At 37.5% G+C, this 14,526-nt stretch overlaps 3 protein-coding genes across 3 annotated transcripts; 1 reads left to right on the top strand and 2 right to left on the bottom strand.

Moving 5' to 3' along the window:
• Window positions 1-15: 15 nt before the first annotated feature.
• Window positions 16-5,727, top strand: prr19 (proline rich 19). Its single transcript, XM_081616871.1, has 4 exons — window positions 16-168; window positions 2,502-3,742; window positions 4,339-4,415; window positions 4,663-5,727. The coding sequence occupies exons 1-4, from the start codon at window positions 38-40 to the stop codon at window positions 5,275-5,277; spliced, it is 2,064 nt and encodes a 687-aa protein (XP_081472997.1). The 5' UTR covers window positions 16-37; the 3' UTR covers window positions 5,278-5,727.
• tlr21 (toll-like receptor 21) lies at window positions 5,713-8,744 on the bottom strand. Its single transcript, XM_081616870.1, has one exon. It carries the CDS (start codon window positions 8,742-8,744, stop codon window positions 5,829-5,831), a length of 2,916 nt encoding a protein of 971 aa, XP_081472996.1. The 3' UTR covers window positions 5,713-5,828.
• Window positions 8,745-10,919: 2,175 nt separating this feature from the next.
• Window positions 10,920-13,115, bottom strand: cnfn (cornifelin). Its single transcript, XM_081616876.1, has 5 exons — window positions 13,026-13,115; window positions 11,695-11,756; window positions 11,462-11,585; window positions 11,230-11,366; window positions 10,920-11,050 (listed from the first exon to the last, which is right to left on the bottom strand). The coding sequence occupies exons 3-5, from the start codon at window positions 11,574-11,576 to the stop codon at window positions 10,961-10,963; spliced, it is 342 nt and encodes a 113-aa protein (XP_081473002.1). The 5' UTR covers window positions 11,577-11,585; window positions 11,695-11,756; window positions 13,026-13,115; the 3' UTR covers window positions 10,920-10,960.
• Between the last annotated feature and the right edge of the window lie 1,411 nt (window positions 13,116-14,526).

The following is a 14,526-nucleotide window of genomic DNA, read 5'->3' as shown; positions in this document are numbered from 1 at the left end:
TAGTAATGAGACAGATCTACCCCATTGTTTGTCAAAAATGGTTTCGCCCTTCTTGTCGTCGTTCGAGGGTGTCAGTACTGCGCAGTTGGACTGCGCAAAGAAACGCAGCTTCGGTGTGTTGCCAAGCAACGAAAGATTCAAGGGCGAGGAAAGTACCGGACCATTTCGGTAAGGCGCAGTGTTGTCTAAACACTTTTATGTTACTGTATAATACTACCTTCATGTTCTCTAGTCACTAAATATTAACCTAAATTTAAAGTAAATGTATTCGTTTTTATATATGTGTGCATGTTTTGTTTTTTAGAATCCACAGCAGCTATTTCATGATTTAGATTAGATTACACCTGTTGGTTGACGTTACCAGCTGACTAACCGTTGTTAACTGATTGGACGATCCCAGAAATAAGGGTTTATTAAATGTATGAGCCCACAAATGCTGTCAAACCTGATATAATTAGTGTGGAAACTCTTTGTCACCTGTGTGTCAGTTTGACTCAGGATTGTGGATGCCCTGTTTCTGCTGTAGTTTGTATTTCCTATAACTCGCACTTGGTGACTCATTTTCTTATGAGTAGTTGGTGCTGCCGGTGTTATGCTTTAGGTGGCCCTTGCTTAGCTTCCTATATATCAGCGTTGTTGAAAATTATGTGGGTATACGCGTGACTCTACTTCATGATTTTATAACAGGATCAAAAGTATGTCCTAATTCAAGTTTGAAGAAAAACTCAAAGGTGCTTAACACCATTGCTTTTGTCACCTTAAAAGAGATTCGTCTGCTCCATGTCAAGTCAGTTACTTGTGATTTCTGGCAGGAATGGACTTGATTGTTGTGGACCTTTTCCAAAGTAACCTGAAGAGATGATACTCGGATCTCTGCGAGAAGGATCAGTAGCTGCTGATAGATTCTAAGAATTTACACTTGTCCATGTTTGCACAGTTCATTTCCCCTAAATGTACAACTGTTGTTTTAAAATGCTAGAACACCCTGTTAGCTTTATTTAGAGGACAGGCATTCCCAAAAGTTTTGAAACGGACAAAAATGTTTTTTGTTGTGCAGAGTTTAATTCTTTACATTTATTTGCAATATTTTTCAGATGTGTGTATGATATGCATTTAATCAATTAATGAAGGCATTCATTGAATAGTACATCACATTACTAAAGTGCTAACAGGTTCTGAAAAGCATGATATACGAATATGAACCTGGGATTTTAATGCTTTGGTCCCAAAGCCACTTATTTCTTACTTTAGTTTTGAGGTTGATTCCATTTTTGTACAGTGAAAAGCATCGCTCATCACCAGAATTGGTCCTGAATTGTCTGACGAACCCGCTTCTGGAGCATGGTTTGATACTATTTTTAATTAATGCAGGATTTTTAGGCAATTTATGAGTGGTTTTTGGATGATTCACTGTCAGCATGGGATGACTCTTTTCTCAACCCTGGTCCTCAGCGCCCCCCAGTCCTGCATGTTTTCGCTATTTCCCTTTTGCCACACACATGAATTGTATCTCTAGGTGATTAACAGGCTTCTGCAGTAATTGACGGTCATGCAATCATTTGAATCAGCTGTTCTGGAATAGAGGCACATCTAAAACATGCAGAGCAGGGGGGGTGCTGAGGACCAGGGTTGAGAAATACTGTTCTACATGTTTGTTTTCTAATGAATAGTTTTGCTTTAGTCATCATGTACCCCAATCCTGAATGTGATTGGTCCTTGATAATTTTCTTGAGGAAGATGGTTTTTGTAGTGCTCCTCCAGTACTTCTAGAAACACTTCCACCTTCCAGATGTCATTCCTAAGCAGGTTCTGCACTGCTGACAACCTGATCTGTTTGTTTAATCCCTTTGGTGTTTGGAGATAGTCCTGGAAATTGTTTAACTTTCTTTGGTACCCTGAAACATTATTTTCAGCAAATTGATATATTCTTGCTTGTTGAGCCCTTCTGATGCAAAGCAATAATGATGACAGAAAGTTTTTCACTGGGGGAAACTGCTGTTGACATAAGAAGAAATATTTTAAAGCAACCATTCGTATCAGCTGTGCTGTTTTTGTTAATCCAATTTCCCCAAGCTTTCCATAAAGTCAATGAAATAGGGGATGTCATGTTATTTTGGAGTAGCATGAAATTCAGTCATATTCAATAAATTAGACCAGTTTTGAAAAGTTAATTTATTTCAGGGTTAGTAAACATCATAAACAAATAGCATCATTAAGACAAAGGAACATGGCAGACAGACTAGGGTTAGAGTTGTGGAAATGTTTAAAGCACAGTTAGGTTATTAAACAACCTCTCATCCTTAGAACGTCTCACAAAGCACTGTTCAATCCCTTGTCTGAAAATGGAAAGCATATTACATGACTGCAAATTTAACAAGAAATGGCCAGCCGCCTGTATGGAAGAATTTAAATTGTTTAAAAATAGCTACAAGAAATCTCAGTTGCAGTTTCCCTGAGGAGACAAACATTTTCATTTATCAGTTTATGTTATCTTTCCACAGATCCCCTTGCAGCATGAGCCACGTATGTGGCAGGTCTTCATCAGAAAAAAAATACTCATACAAAAATCAGTCAAAAGCAACAGATAAAAAGTGTTGTTGTGTCACCACACTGACTGGAGACTCAAAATATTTTAACCATGGCAGAGACAAGCAGCACAAAACAAAACGTCTTAGGACCCGCAAGGAGAGATGTCAGATGAGGGCTGACAAGAGAGACACCTCAAAAAACAAGTCACACCACCATCACTGCTTTTCCCAAAGCAAGAAAAACTTGAGCTTTTACCCAAACAATCACCACAGTTGTCATTTACCCACAAGGAAAAATGCACAAATTTTAAGCACTGTTCCTGTTACGCAGGAGCCGAGTATCATCACAGAAAGCCGCCTCTTAGGACACCATGGTCTCTTCAACCATGAGGTGAAGTCCATCAATATTGAACGTGTGCTAAGTGAGCAGAGCAAACTTGAACAAAGTGAGGAAAATACAAACGAGGAGAACAATAACACACCCTATTTATCATCAACACCTTCTAATCCCATTCTGCTCTCCAGTGATGGTTTGCTGGTTGCTGACACTGATGTACCAGTTAAAAAGAAAGCAAAGACTTCTACAAAGACCCACGATGACTCCCAAGATATTGAAATGATGAACCTGCAGTTTAGCAATCCAGGGGCAGATATCACATCCGGTCAGAGACTTCAGCATCAACTTCCCTCTTCTTGTGAAAGTTTTACGAGCACCAACCAAAGTAAAAAACGCTTCCAAACAACAAAGACCAAACACACAGATAGTTGTATGTCTGGAATGGACAAAGCCTTACAACCAAAGCCTCTTGATACTAGAGATAAAATTAAGACTGTGAACAAGACAATAAATGGAGACCAGGACTCTTCATCTGAAACAGATTATCTAGTATCAAGTCCACGACATGTTGCCTCACTCTCTGCTGACAACTTTGACCAACAGAACTTACACCAAGATCCAGAACACGTATGGAAGACCACACATGAAGTGGCAGAACATTTGAGTGAATGGCTGCATTTTCCAGTACCACACAGGAGAGACTTGGCGTCAGAAACCAGGGAGGTGTTACTAAAAGCCCTGCAAGAGAGACATGGGCCCCACCTACAAGCAAACCTCCAGGAGATGCAGCGATCGCTTAGATTTTATAAAGATCCTTCACAGGCCTCAATTGAGCAAGAACAACACATGATGGGAGACGACAAGCTTTTTTCTACAGGTAAAAAAATTTACATTTACTTAATTTTTATGTTTATCATTTAACTTTCAAAGAAACATAGTAGTTCATAGTTTGACCCTTTAATTCTGATAACGGCATCAGTTTGGATGGCTTTTTAAAACAGAAAAATTTGGTCATCCTACTCTTCATGTTCATACTATGGCAATCTTGGGCCTTGAACAGTATTATTACATAATGATTTACTGTGTAGCGAGCAATCATTCAAAATAATATCTTATACCTTTTCATAGGAACACATCAATTAATTAATGAAGTGAAAAATATATATTTTTCAAAGGTTTTCTTAATTGTTTTTAACTTAGGTTTTAAATAACCTACTGTTTTAAGTAGGTTATTTAAAAGGGATTTGTTTTGGGGCAAATGTGGTTGAAGAAAATATTAATCCAGTTTTTGGTTTTATTTATGACAGCTTCAAATGGTATTGATGCTTCAAACTGGGTTGAAAATTGTTTCATGTCATGAGTTGTAGCTTAGCAACGGATTACAATACATATGCATAGTCAATATTTGTTTTAAAAAGCAGTAGTATACACTTGGATTTACAGCAGTTATTCAGTTTTGCTTCCCTCTTTCAGATGCATCTGTGAAAACCACAGGAAGTGAACGTTTATACTGGACATCCAGTCCTCAGACACGCAACAATCTACAACAGGTATAGATCTTAAAGCTACAGTCTTTATCACTGCAAACATAGAGGGACAGCTCAATATGTATTATGGCTTCAGGTTTATATATGTCTGACTGCATAAAAAAGTAGAACTGAGAGAACAAACCAAAGTGGGTATTTTCATCTTTAGACTTTTTCATTCAAACTTCATTTTAATTGTATTTATTGCTATATTTTTTAAAATGCTTTTTAATGTTAGACACTATATTCTCTGTTGTTTTTTTTAATTAAGATTACTGAAGAGTTGGCAAACCCTGTGGACACCTTTGTCAAACCCTTGGATGAAACCTTTAAACCTGGTTTCTCTCCCTTCCTTCACATGGACTTTGAGCCTTCTGGAACCTCAGTGAGTGACTTGTTTGCTCACTCTCCCATATCATACCAACAAGACAATGTCTCGGGGCTTGAACTCTGGGAAACCAACAAATGTAAGACTCAAGAGTCAGATTTGCTTGATTCGTTTCAAAACAATTTTGTGAACCAAACTAGGAACTTGAGAGAGCGGCTCAGTGAGCAACAGCCACATCATAGCAACGCCCAGCCTTTCTTTTCCCACCAAGATAGACATACAGCAGATCTGCATGTTTTTCCCCGAGAACAGAACCCATCTAAAACTGACAGGTTTTATTTTGCGCCCTTCTTCCCATCAAAAAGTCACCACCGCTCGCAGAGTAATCACTTAGAAGGTTTTGGTCAGTTTTCACCTGTTCACCAAAATTTCCGGCCCGATCCTACTGACATGATGCACTACCCCCCATCACACATGCTTGAAAGAAGCCTGGCACCTCCATCTTCATCCTTACCAAGTCCGGAGCATTGGTCTTTTCCTCCTATGAGACTGTACTAATACGTGGTTAAGCTCTGAATGGACAACTGCCTGCTGACATTGCTCTCTGAGTTTTGTACCATCAAGACAAAGTATTCATGTGTGCTTATTTGAAGCAGTATTAAACTGAAAAAACAACAATAGGTGTCATCACAAACTATTTTTGGTTCAATTTGTGTTCATTAAAGGGAAACAACCAATTATGCATTGTTTGCATCTTTAGAACATCTTTTATTATGCTGAGTGCTACATTACAAATACATGCACAAAAGTGTACAATTCTTTAAGAAGCTTGAGTTTTTTTCTGGTTTAGAAAATGCTGTTTTGAAAGTTGTTTCTAAGTTGTTTCTCACTTATTGTGACTGCCAAACAAGATGTACATTTGTGGAAAAAACTGTATGACAGAACATCTGAGAATATGTAAGAATATAAATGAACATAGAAATAAATTGGTCATAACATGCTAACTACTATTGGTGTTTGCATAAAAAATAATTTATATACATTTACAATTGCATCACATAACTTGTGTCAATAAACAAAGGGCACCTGTTTAAGGTTGCAAATAATTTTCACCGTCCGATAAGTTTCTCATAATTTCCTGTTTCATTGGTGGCTCGAGCAAAGTCTTCATCTGTGTCATTTTGTTCGGTTTCCAGTCTGTTGCCTGCTCTGATTGCCCTGCGTAGCTGATTCCAGAACAGCTCTTGGGCCTGTGAGGGATCAGTGCAGTCAGGGCCAGGCCACTGAAGATAGGTCTTTTTCAACATTACTTTCCTCATGCGGTGGTAGGATGACAGTTGCCTCTCGGAAATTGGCTCCAGAAACACAAGCACAAGGACGTCTCGGTGCTCATCGAAGAGCCTGTAACTTGCGAGCTGGATCTCCAGAGAGCACCACTCACTCTGGAGGAAGTTTTTGCTCACGACACAAATGGTTTTTCTGCTGCTGTACACTGCAGTGACGATGTTGTCCACAATGTAGCGACCCACCTCAAAGTCCCTGTGATGCAGGCAGAGCTTAAAAGACGATCCATTTCCCTCCAAGTTGGGCAACAACTGATTCATGACCCACTCCTCATCAGAGAAATTATAGGAGATGAAAGCATCATATGCGCACTTTTCCTCCTTCTCCCTGAGTCTCCTCCAGTGATTACTAAACCAGGAGCGGAACACATAGTAGCTGTACTTGATTTTCCAATACAGTTTGACATAAAGTAAAGGAGAGACTGTAAACAGAAAGATCACAACTGCTGTGCTGAAAAACAGATACTTTCCTTGATCAATATAGCAAACCTTTGTATCAAAGTTGTGAAATTTTTGTTTTTTATCCACTTGACATTTCATTTCGTAGAGATAGACTATCTGAACATTTGGGTTATTTACTGTGTAATTTTGCAGAAGGCTGTTTTTGCAGGTACAGCTAAGAGGGACATTACGCATGTCAAGGTAATGGAGTTTAGGTAAACTCTCAAGAGCATCTACAGAAATGCTCTGCATCACATTACGATTTAGCTGAAGCATGCGTAGCTTTGTAAGATTCCCAAATACATCCTTGGAGAAGTTCTGAATTCCCATATTTTCTACAACCAACCTGGTCAGATTTCTGAGATTCTTGAAGACTCCTGGTTTCAATTGGGCCACTCCAACACAACAGTTATCCAGTGTGAGGAACTTTAAGCTTGTCAGATCATCAAAGGCTTCAGGGGGAAGAAAATCAATTTTGTTGTTGGTGAGGTACAAAGATTCTAGCGAATGGAGTCCTTTGAAAAATTTTTGAGGTAAAACAACAAGGCCATAATTTCTCTGGCTGTCCAGTTTCAGATCACTGAGTTTGCTGAGTTTTACAAATGGGGAAATGACACTTTCTTTGTAGAAACGAATTAAATTTTTTTGTAAATCCAGCACTGTAAGCGTGTCTTGGAATGCACGGTAGAGTGATGGATCGATTTGTTTCAGGTTGTTTCCATCTAGGTAGAATTTTGAAAGACTTCTTAACCCATCAAGGCCAGAAGGATGTATTTGTGTGATCTTATTACCTCCAAGGTCCAATGTAGTTAGATTTCTTAGGTTCATAAAAGTCTCATTAAATATAACAGAAATGCGATTATTGCGCAGATTGAGTATTTGCAGGTTGTAATTATCTTTAAATGTGTCATTAAACAAATCAGTCAGGAGGTTATTGTCCAGTCTGAGGGTCTTAAGATTTTTTAACCCTCTTAGGGCTTTGCGATGGAGAAAAGCAATATTATTTATGTTTAGCTTTAGTATCTCAATCTTTGGCATGTGACGGAAAGCATATCCACTGACTGAGAGGATGCGATTGTAACGGTAGCTCAGTTCTTTTAAGTTGTTAAAATGGGGCACTGTACAGCTTTCGAGTGAAGTAATATGGTTGTGCTCGGCATTAAACTTCTTGATACCGACTTGTTTGCCTAAAAAGTCCAAGCAGTGTACTTTTTTCAGATCATTGTTGGATAAATCCAAAGCTCCAATGATCTTAGGGCACACAGACAAGGTAGAATTTGCTGTATTATGAATGAGATTATGTGTTAAATCTATATTTTTAATCCAACTCAGCTTTCTTCTCAGCATTGTGCATAAATCCATAAGTAGACTGTCAGTCTTTAGACCCATCCCTGAGAAAACAACATGACCTGCATTGATGTTGCTGATGTTTAAAAACTCCACTGCCTTGACACTCGTTGACCGCAACTGGAGCCTCTTTACGTTTCTCAAATCCACTCCTTCTAAAGCGTTCGTGGGAAGCTTTGAATTAAATGACAGATCAAGCACCTGGATGTATCTGAGGAGTGGTGGATTGCATCCCAAAGTATGCAGATTGTTTTTACATAGGTTTAAAACCTTGAGGGATTGTGGTAGAGATATATTTAAATCACTGAGTGAAGTCAAGTTGTTGGAGGAAAGATCTAAGAACGTTAGATTTGTTAGATGTGATACAGACTTCACAACTGCAGAAAAATTAGTAAGATTGTTATTCCTCAAATTTAAGGTTTTTAGATTAGCAACATTGGAGAAAATGTCTTCAGGCAATGTCTTTAAAACATTGTTTGTCAGCAAAAGGGAGGTGAGGTTATGCAGGTCCTCAAACATTAAAGGGCTGAGGTCTGACAAATTGTTAAAGGACAAATTTAGATGCTTAAGTTGATGCAGTGTCTGAAAAGCCAAAGGATCAATAGCACTCAGCTGGTTTTTATTCAAACTGAGATACTGTAAGTTTGGTAAATGAGCAAAGCTGTTGTTGGGAATGTGCTGCACAGGGTTGAAAGAAACTGTGAGATTGACAGCGGATCTTGGGAGATCTTTTACTATATCGGATATTTTTGTCGTGTTTCGATTTTGGCATTTGAAACTTGTCAGGATATAGTACGGATCTGCAATGCAGCTTTTAAAGCTGTAGCTGCTGATGAGTTGAACTGCACACAGAATAAGTCCAAGCAGCCTAAGCTGATAAGTCAGAGTGACCATTTTGTCTAGACGACATGGAAAAAAAAGACTTCAAAAGGTTTTGAACGTTGCCATTGTTGGTTTTCTTGTGATGTCAGATGGGACCTCAATGTAGCTGCACTTGAGTGGAGAAGAGAAATCTGTGAACAGAGATTAATTTCAAATCAGATTGTGTTAAATACTTACTTCAAATAATTAAAAAAGCAATAGTTGTAAATGCAAAGACATTTCAGTTTTACCCGTTTTCCTTGTAGTTTCAGATGGAGTTGTATGATTCGGGTGTGGTTGTATTTGTCATAAAACTGGGACCTTGTGATAAAAAGAATACACCATTGTTAATACTTTCATATCCCCACTCCCCGTTCCCTCTTTTTCTTCCTCTCATTTGTATAATTACATTATGGAACTGCAATCTTCACAATGTTTATTTCAAACTTGTTTGTTTTTGCTCCACCAAATATCAATTAAATGAGAGTTTACTACCGGTAGTAAGTAATATCAAGGTACACCAAGGTAGTTAAAACTACAAAATTGTAACCTATAAATGAAAGTAATTTCAATTAAATTCCAGAGAAAGCGCCAAAATAACCAGACTTTTTGTTGGCTGATTAGAGCTTGGAGTGCCACAGTTTTGTTGCACACTTGTGGTATTTAATTTTTTTTCCTTTTAACTTTAGAAAGACAAATCTTTCAATTAGAACATACTGATGGCCAATAACAACATGTACCATTGGTGGAATGTAATCTAAACTAGGAACCTCCAATTATCTTTATTACTGTTTTAAAACTGCAGTCGGTGTACTTGGTGTATGTCTGTTGAGCAGCTGATTGCAGTATGATACCAGAGAAGATAGCTTGACTAAATAAACTTCTATTATCAGCTCACAAGGCACATTCTGTGAATCATAAATAGCTCTAAATATTCTGTGCAATAAGGTCTCTAACTCTTACTAAATTTGGCAGACATTTATCATGTAATATTGCTTTAGTTTGATCAAGATAACAATGCAATATTTGCATAGTAGTATTATAACTTTAATAATCTTTACATTAGTTGCACTTTAAGGATACAGCTCATTTTTTTCTTTTTAAAGAAAATAGACATGTCATGTGAAACAGGAAAATAATATGCCAGTGCATGCACTACTCACAGCAATTGGTGAGAGGTAAGACTAACTGTTAGCTTCATCAGCCTCACGTGACTATTTTAATATTTAGAAGCTTTTCTTCTCCTTACTTTAGCCCGGAGAATTTCCAAAGTTGTTAGCAGAATCTGCAACTAACCTGCATCTCAAACTTTTGTCATCAAGTCAGAGAAAAATGTCCAAGAGTGCAGCATAAGTTGTATAATAAAGACATACGTAAGTAAACAAGTAAACTTTTTGTACAGTGTGTCTTTAAGGAACCTATTATTGTGCAAAACCCGTCATGTGATAATGTAGCATCACTTTCAAATTAAAGGCACAGTAGCATATTCACTTACTCATTTACTTTATCTCTTAAAGAAAATTAGTAAATTTAGTGTATCAGACTGACCTTAAAATACATCAAAGTTACTAACACACTTTCCTTACCTGTTCAGATGAACCCTGATCCTTTCACCTTGTTCCTTCAGAGAGCTCTGTCGCTACATGACTGAAAACACGGACTTAGTCAGAAAGAGGAAGATAGTGGCAGCCCACTGAAGTCCTTCCAGTTAAAACTAGAGTACATGACGTTAAAATAAACAAAACCCACAATTAGCTATTTCCCATTTGATTTATTGAAATACCAGTGATTGTGTAAGTACAAGTAAGTACAAAAAATAGAAAACATCGCTGTAAAGAAAACGTGATGCACTATTGAAACATAATTAAATAAAATAGTTCTGAATAATGTTTTTAAACCTTTATATGCTTAATTGTCCAAAACTATTTCTGCATAAGGAGGGACCAGTACTGTTATAAATGTCACTATCTTTTATTTGTCTTTTTTTATTGTTAATTCAACACAGTAACTCTACAAGACTTGTAAGATCATTTAGCTTAGTTTCAACACTCTGTATCTCTACCTTCACTTTACGTCATTTACAGTTCCCAGCTTATAAAGCAGATGTATAATAGTAAGAAATGTTAAAGTAATACAAGATATGGTTACATTAAATGTCTCTAATTTTCCTTTCCGTTTTTCACATTCACAATGCTAATTTTTTCTTTCTTTTTTTTTCTTAGTTATTTAAAGATTAATCAGCAATCTGTTTATCCTCTCATCTTCTGCTCTCGCGCCATCTGACACAGTCCACATAAAGGCATGCAGGCCATGACCACCCAGTCGTCACACACAGAGCCCTAAAATTCAAAAGCATCAGACAAATTGTGAAAAATTAGTATTAAGTTTAACGACTAAAATATACTTAAAATCTTAGACCCACAAAAGATCCCTAGATTCAAAAACGGGTTCTTTTTTAAATTTAGCATGCAATTTTTGTTCTCCTTTGTTTTGTTTAATGATGAACTTTTCCACTCGCCTCAATGTTGTATTTGCTGCGTATGCTTGTTCTTAAAGCAATCATGGCACCTGGGAGGAAAGGTAGACAGCAGCTATCCCCGTTATCTTGAGCCACTTTACAACCAAGGATGCATGGGATAAATGCTCCACATAGACCTTCAGATGAAAGGCAGATGAGCAAATAAAAATTCTGATTTATTGGAGAAGAAAACGTTACCAGCTTCCTTTTACAATCCCATAAAAACACATACAGATGCCGCAGTCTTCACAGCAGTCGCACACATTTGTATTCCAGTCTGAAGAACGTCCAGTTGTTACTGTGTACTGGGTAGGTTGTGAGGTAACAACATTAGACTGGAACGCCATGGCTAAAAGCTAAAGAAAAGAAGAGTTTGAATATTTTCAGACTCTTGTCAGCTTATCAACCAGCAAGTTTAACTTTATATCATCTATGACAGAAAATATAATAGATGTCAGACATTACCTTGTTTGTGTCTCAAAGTATTTTCTGTTATGTCGAAGGTGGTCACAGTCAGAAAATAATCACTGGAGAGAAAAAGCAGACCAACTGCTTTTATAACCAGCATGACAACAGACACAATCCAAAGCACAGTTTCTGTTGATACAACATGGCAAACAGTCTGACCATCTAAGCAAGTGCAAACATTATGCATAGAAAAGAATCATTTAGCTTTTAGGGCGTATTACATGTTTTGAAAGGGTTTGCTGGACTTTATCAGCAAAAAGTAATTAAGGAACAAAGCAGGCTTCAAGTGCATATTTATATTTTAGCCACTTTGGTGAGGTGTGGTGTGTTGACATACTGAGGGTCCAGCTCAGTGTAATGAAAACAAAGAGTAGAAAATGAACTGTGACGCTCAAGGACAGAAGAGTGTTGTCATTAAACAAAGATCTTTCAACACGGAAGCATGAACACTGTACCTCCGTTGGCACACAGGTCCAAAAATTATAATAATAAAATTTGTTTTTACAGCTGAACTTTATGTGTTTGAAAATGCTGCACAAATGTTCAGTGCCTTACAAATGTGTATATGCCCCCCAAACATTTTGTCCATCCTACGACATTAAATTTCAACTTATCTCATGTGATTAAATGTAACAGACTAACAAAATAGCATATAATTGAAATTTAGATAGAAATAGTAGGACGCCATTTGTTAATAGTGTCCTGCTCTGGGTAATTCAATTTCTGTATAAATAGTTGTTCATGTAGATCACGCCTAACAGGTAAAACAAAACCCAAGTTTTGAACGTCTCAAAGACGCTGTTTAATTCAGAATCATAACATTGAAAATATTTGACGCTATTGCAGACTTGCAAAGATGAAAATGACAGGTAACATGTGAGAGAAGATAATTAGAAAATTCTACTTTCTTGCATGAAAACACTTTGTGCGATGAAAGATACTTCACCCTGAACACACCGGCCCCACTGCCAAGCATATGCAGCATGATTAAATGTGCATAACATAATTTGAAAGTGATGTCAGGGAAAAAAGTTTTTTCTGTCCTTCTACTACATATGTAAACATGTCGTGGATTTTTCAAAAAACTTGAGAATTTTTGTTATGAAGGAAGTTGTGTGCAGGAGAGTGGGTGTGTGTCTCTCCTATCTTCCATCTTCGCAGGGTGTGACTGACTGGTGTGGCCACTAGGTGGAGCTCATCAAGACTAACCAGGAAGAACTAAAAGAGGAGCAAATTTCCTGAAGTAAGTACCAGATTGTTTTCTCACATTATGTGGTAATCAGGCTCTCTAATTCTATCACTTGCTAGTTCCAAGTATGAGTACTTACCACTATCTTTCCTCCCTCCTTACAGTCAGCTTCTTTCTTGAATCCTGGTGTTAATCTTCTCGTCTCTTTTGTAAGTTGGGAAATTCCTCCTCTGAACCTCCTCCACAAGTCCCATTGCTTCTCCTGTAGCTGCCCTCCTAGATCCCACACCATTCACCTGCTGACCCGTCCAGCGCTCACTCCACCACTACTTCCCACTGGAAACAGAACCGAGACAGAATAAGTAACCAAACCGCACACACGCTCGCTGGTAATTGCAGTGTCTTTGGCTATATGTTCTCCTCTCCTGGATAATTTCAAAATCCTCAGTACTATCCCAAATTTACTTATATTCCTTTTTAGTTTGGACCTGGACCAAGTCACCAAGGGTGCTGAATATTGATTTTATTCTAATATTGTATTTTTATACACCTGTTTTAGCAGCAGGTTTTTACTAGCATCTTTAGTGCTACAAGCACCTGTTGCTTAATACAACCTCTTAAAACTCCCTTTTTCCACCCCACCTTACTCAAACAACACAGATCAAATATCATATAAAATAAACATATCATGTTAAAAACTAATGCAATGGAGACAAATCATGTTGATTGCAACATAAATATAGAAAAATTAAGCTTTCCTCAATATCAATTAAAATTTGAAAACCACATGTGTTCAACTTAACGTGCCATATATATATATCTATATATATACACAGTTTATTTTTCTTTCTTACTGTAAAAACATGCATTAGGAAATCTGAGCATTTCCTCCAAATAGTTAAAAAGTGTATAAAAGTCATATTAAACATGTATGGACAAAAACGTCTCTTCGAAGTTGTAGATATTGTTTCTCTCTTAACATTCGAGTTCTTTAATGAAATACTTCAGAATGTTTCAGCCACAACAATTCAATTACAGAGTCTGACCACCAGAGGGCAGTGACAAGCTAATTTCTGACCAGCTTGTGTCTTGCTTTATTCCCGTCAGAAAGGCTCATCAGTATATGTGTACAGATCAAGAAGAAATAAAAGAATGTTGGATTTATACTGAAAATTGTTGCAACATATACATCTCTGTATATGTTGCGACTTTTGTACAAAGACAAAAGGGCATCTAAAAATATATCAGTTGAGTATGAACACCGATCTTCTCTTGAGAAAGCACAACATCCTGGGTGTTGCACAACATTTGCTTTACGAGAAGACCCTCAGATAAGATGCTTGAAACAAGACTAACCACAAGAGTCCTCAGTTCCTCAGAAAGTCAGTGCATCTGTTGGTAAAAAAAAAAAATCACACCGTCACTCCAAATTAATAGGCTGGATTTTTTTTTTATTGCTCTGTCTGCCCAGTGGTGACTGTGGCTCACTGTGTGATTCATATGTGCTCTTAAAGCGGCACTGAGGTTTGTCACCTTGTGTTTGTCTGAACTCAGCCTTCCTACCTTTTCTTTCCGACCTAAAATATGCTTTGATTTCATTTAAAAATCTACCTTTTCTAAAAACTGTAGAGGACAAATGC

Source organism: Poecilia reticulata, chromosome 16 (genome assembly GCF_904066995.2).
Source record: "Poecilia reticulata chromosome 16, P_reticulata-male-v2, whole genome shotgun sequence".
NCBI classification, from domain to species: Eukaryota; Metazoa; Chordata; class Actinopteri; order Cyprinodontiformes; family Poeciliidae; genus Poecilia; species Poecilia reticulata.
Note: the sequence above shows the minus strand (reverse complement) of the source record. Positions and strands in the feature narration are given on the sequence as shown.

What these genes read in the sequence shown, in the direction of transcription:
- prr19 (XM_081616871.1), top strand. Translation starts at nt 38, where the DNA reads ATGGTTTCGCCCTTCTTGTCGTCGTTCGAGGGTGTCAGTACTGCGCAG. An exon ending in CGACAAGCTTTTTTCTACAG is followed by an intron (nt 3,743 to 4,338) that starts GTAAAAAAATTT and finishes TCCCTCTTTCAG; the next exon opens with ATGCATCTGTGAAAACCACA. An exon ending in CACGCAACAATCTACAACAG is followed by an intron (nt 4,416 to 4,662) that starts GTATAGATCTTA and finishes TTTTTAATTAAG; the next exon opens with ATTACTGAAGAGTTGGCAAA.
- tlr21 (XM_081616870.1), bottom strand. Translation starts at nt 8,744, where the DNA reads ATGGTCACTCTGACTTATCAGCTTAGGCTGCTTGGACTTATTCTGTGT.
- cnfn (XM_081616876.1), bottom strand. Translation starts at nt 11,576, where the DNA reads ATGGCGTTCCAGTCTAATGTTGTTACCTCACAACCTACCCAGTACACA. An exon ending in CTGTGAAGACTGCGGCATCT is followed by an intron (nt 11,367 to 11,461) that starts GTATGTGTTTTT and finishes TTTCATCTGAAG; the next exon opens with GTCTATGTGGAGCATTTATC. An exon ending in GCAGCAAATACAACATTGAG is followed by an intron (nt 11,051 to 11,229) that starts GCGAGTGGAAAA and finishes TTTGAATTTTAG; the next exon opens with GGCTCTGTGTGTGACGACTG.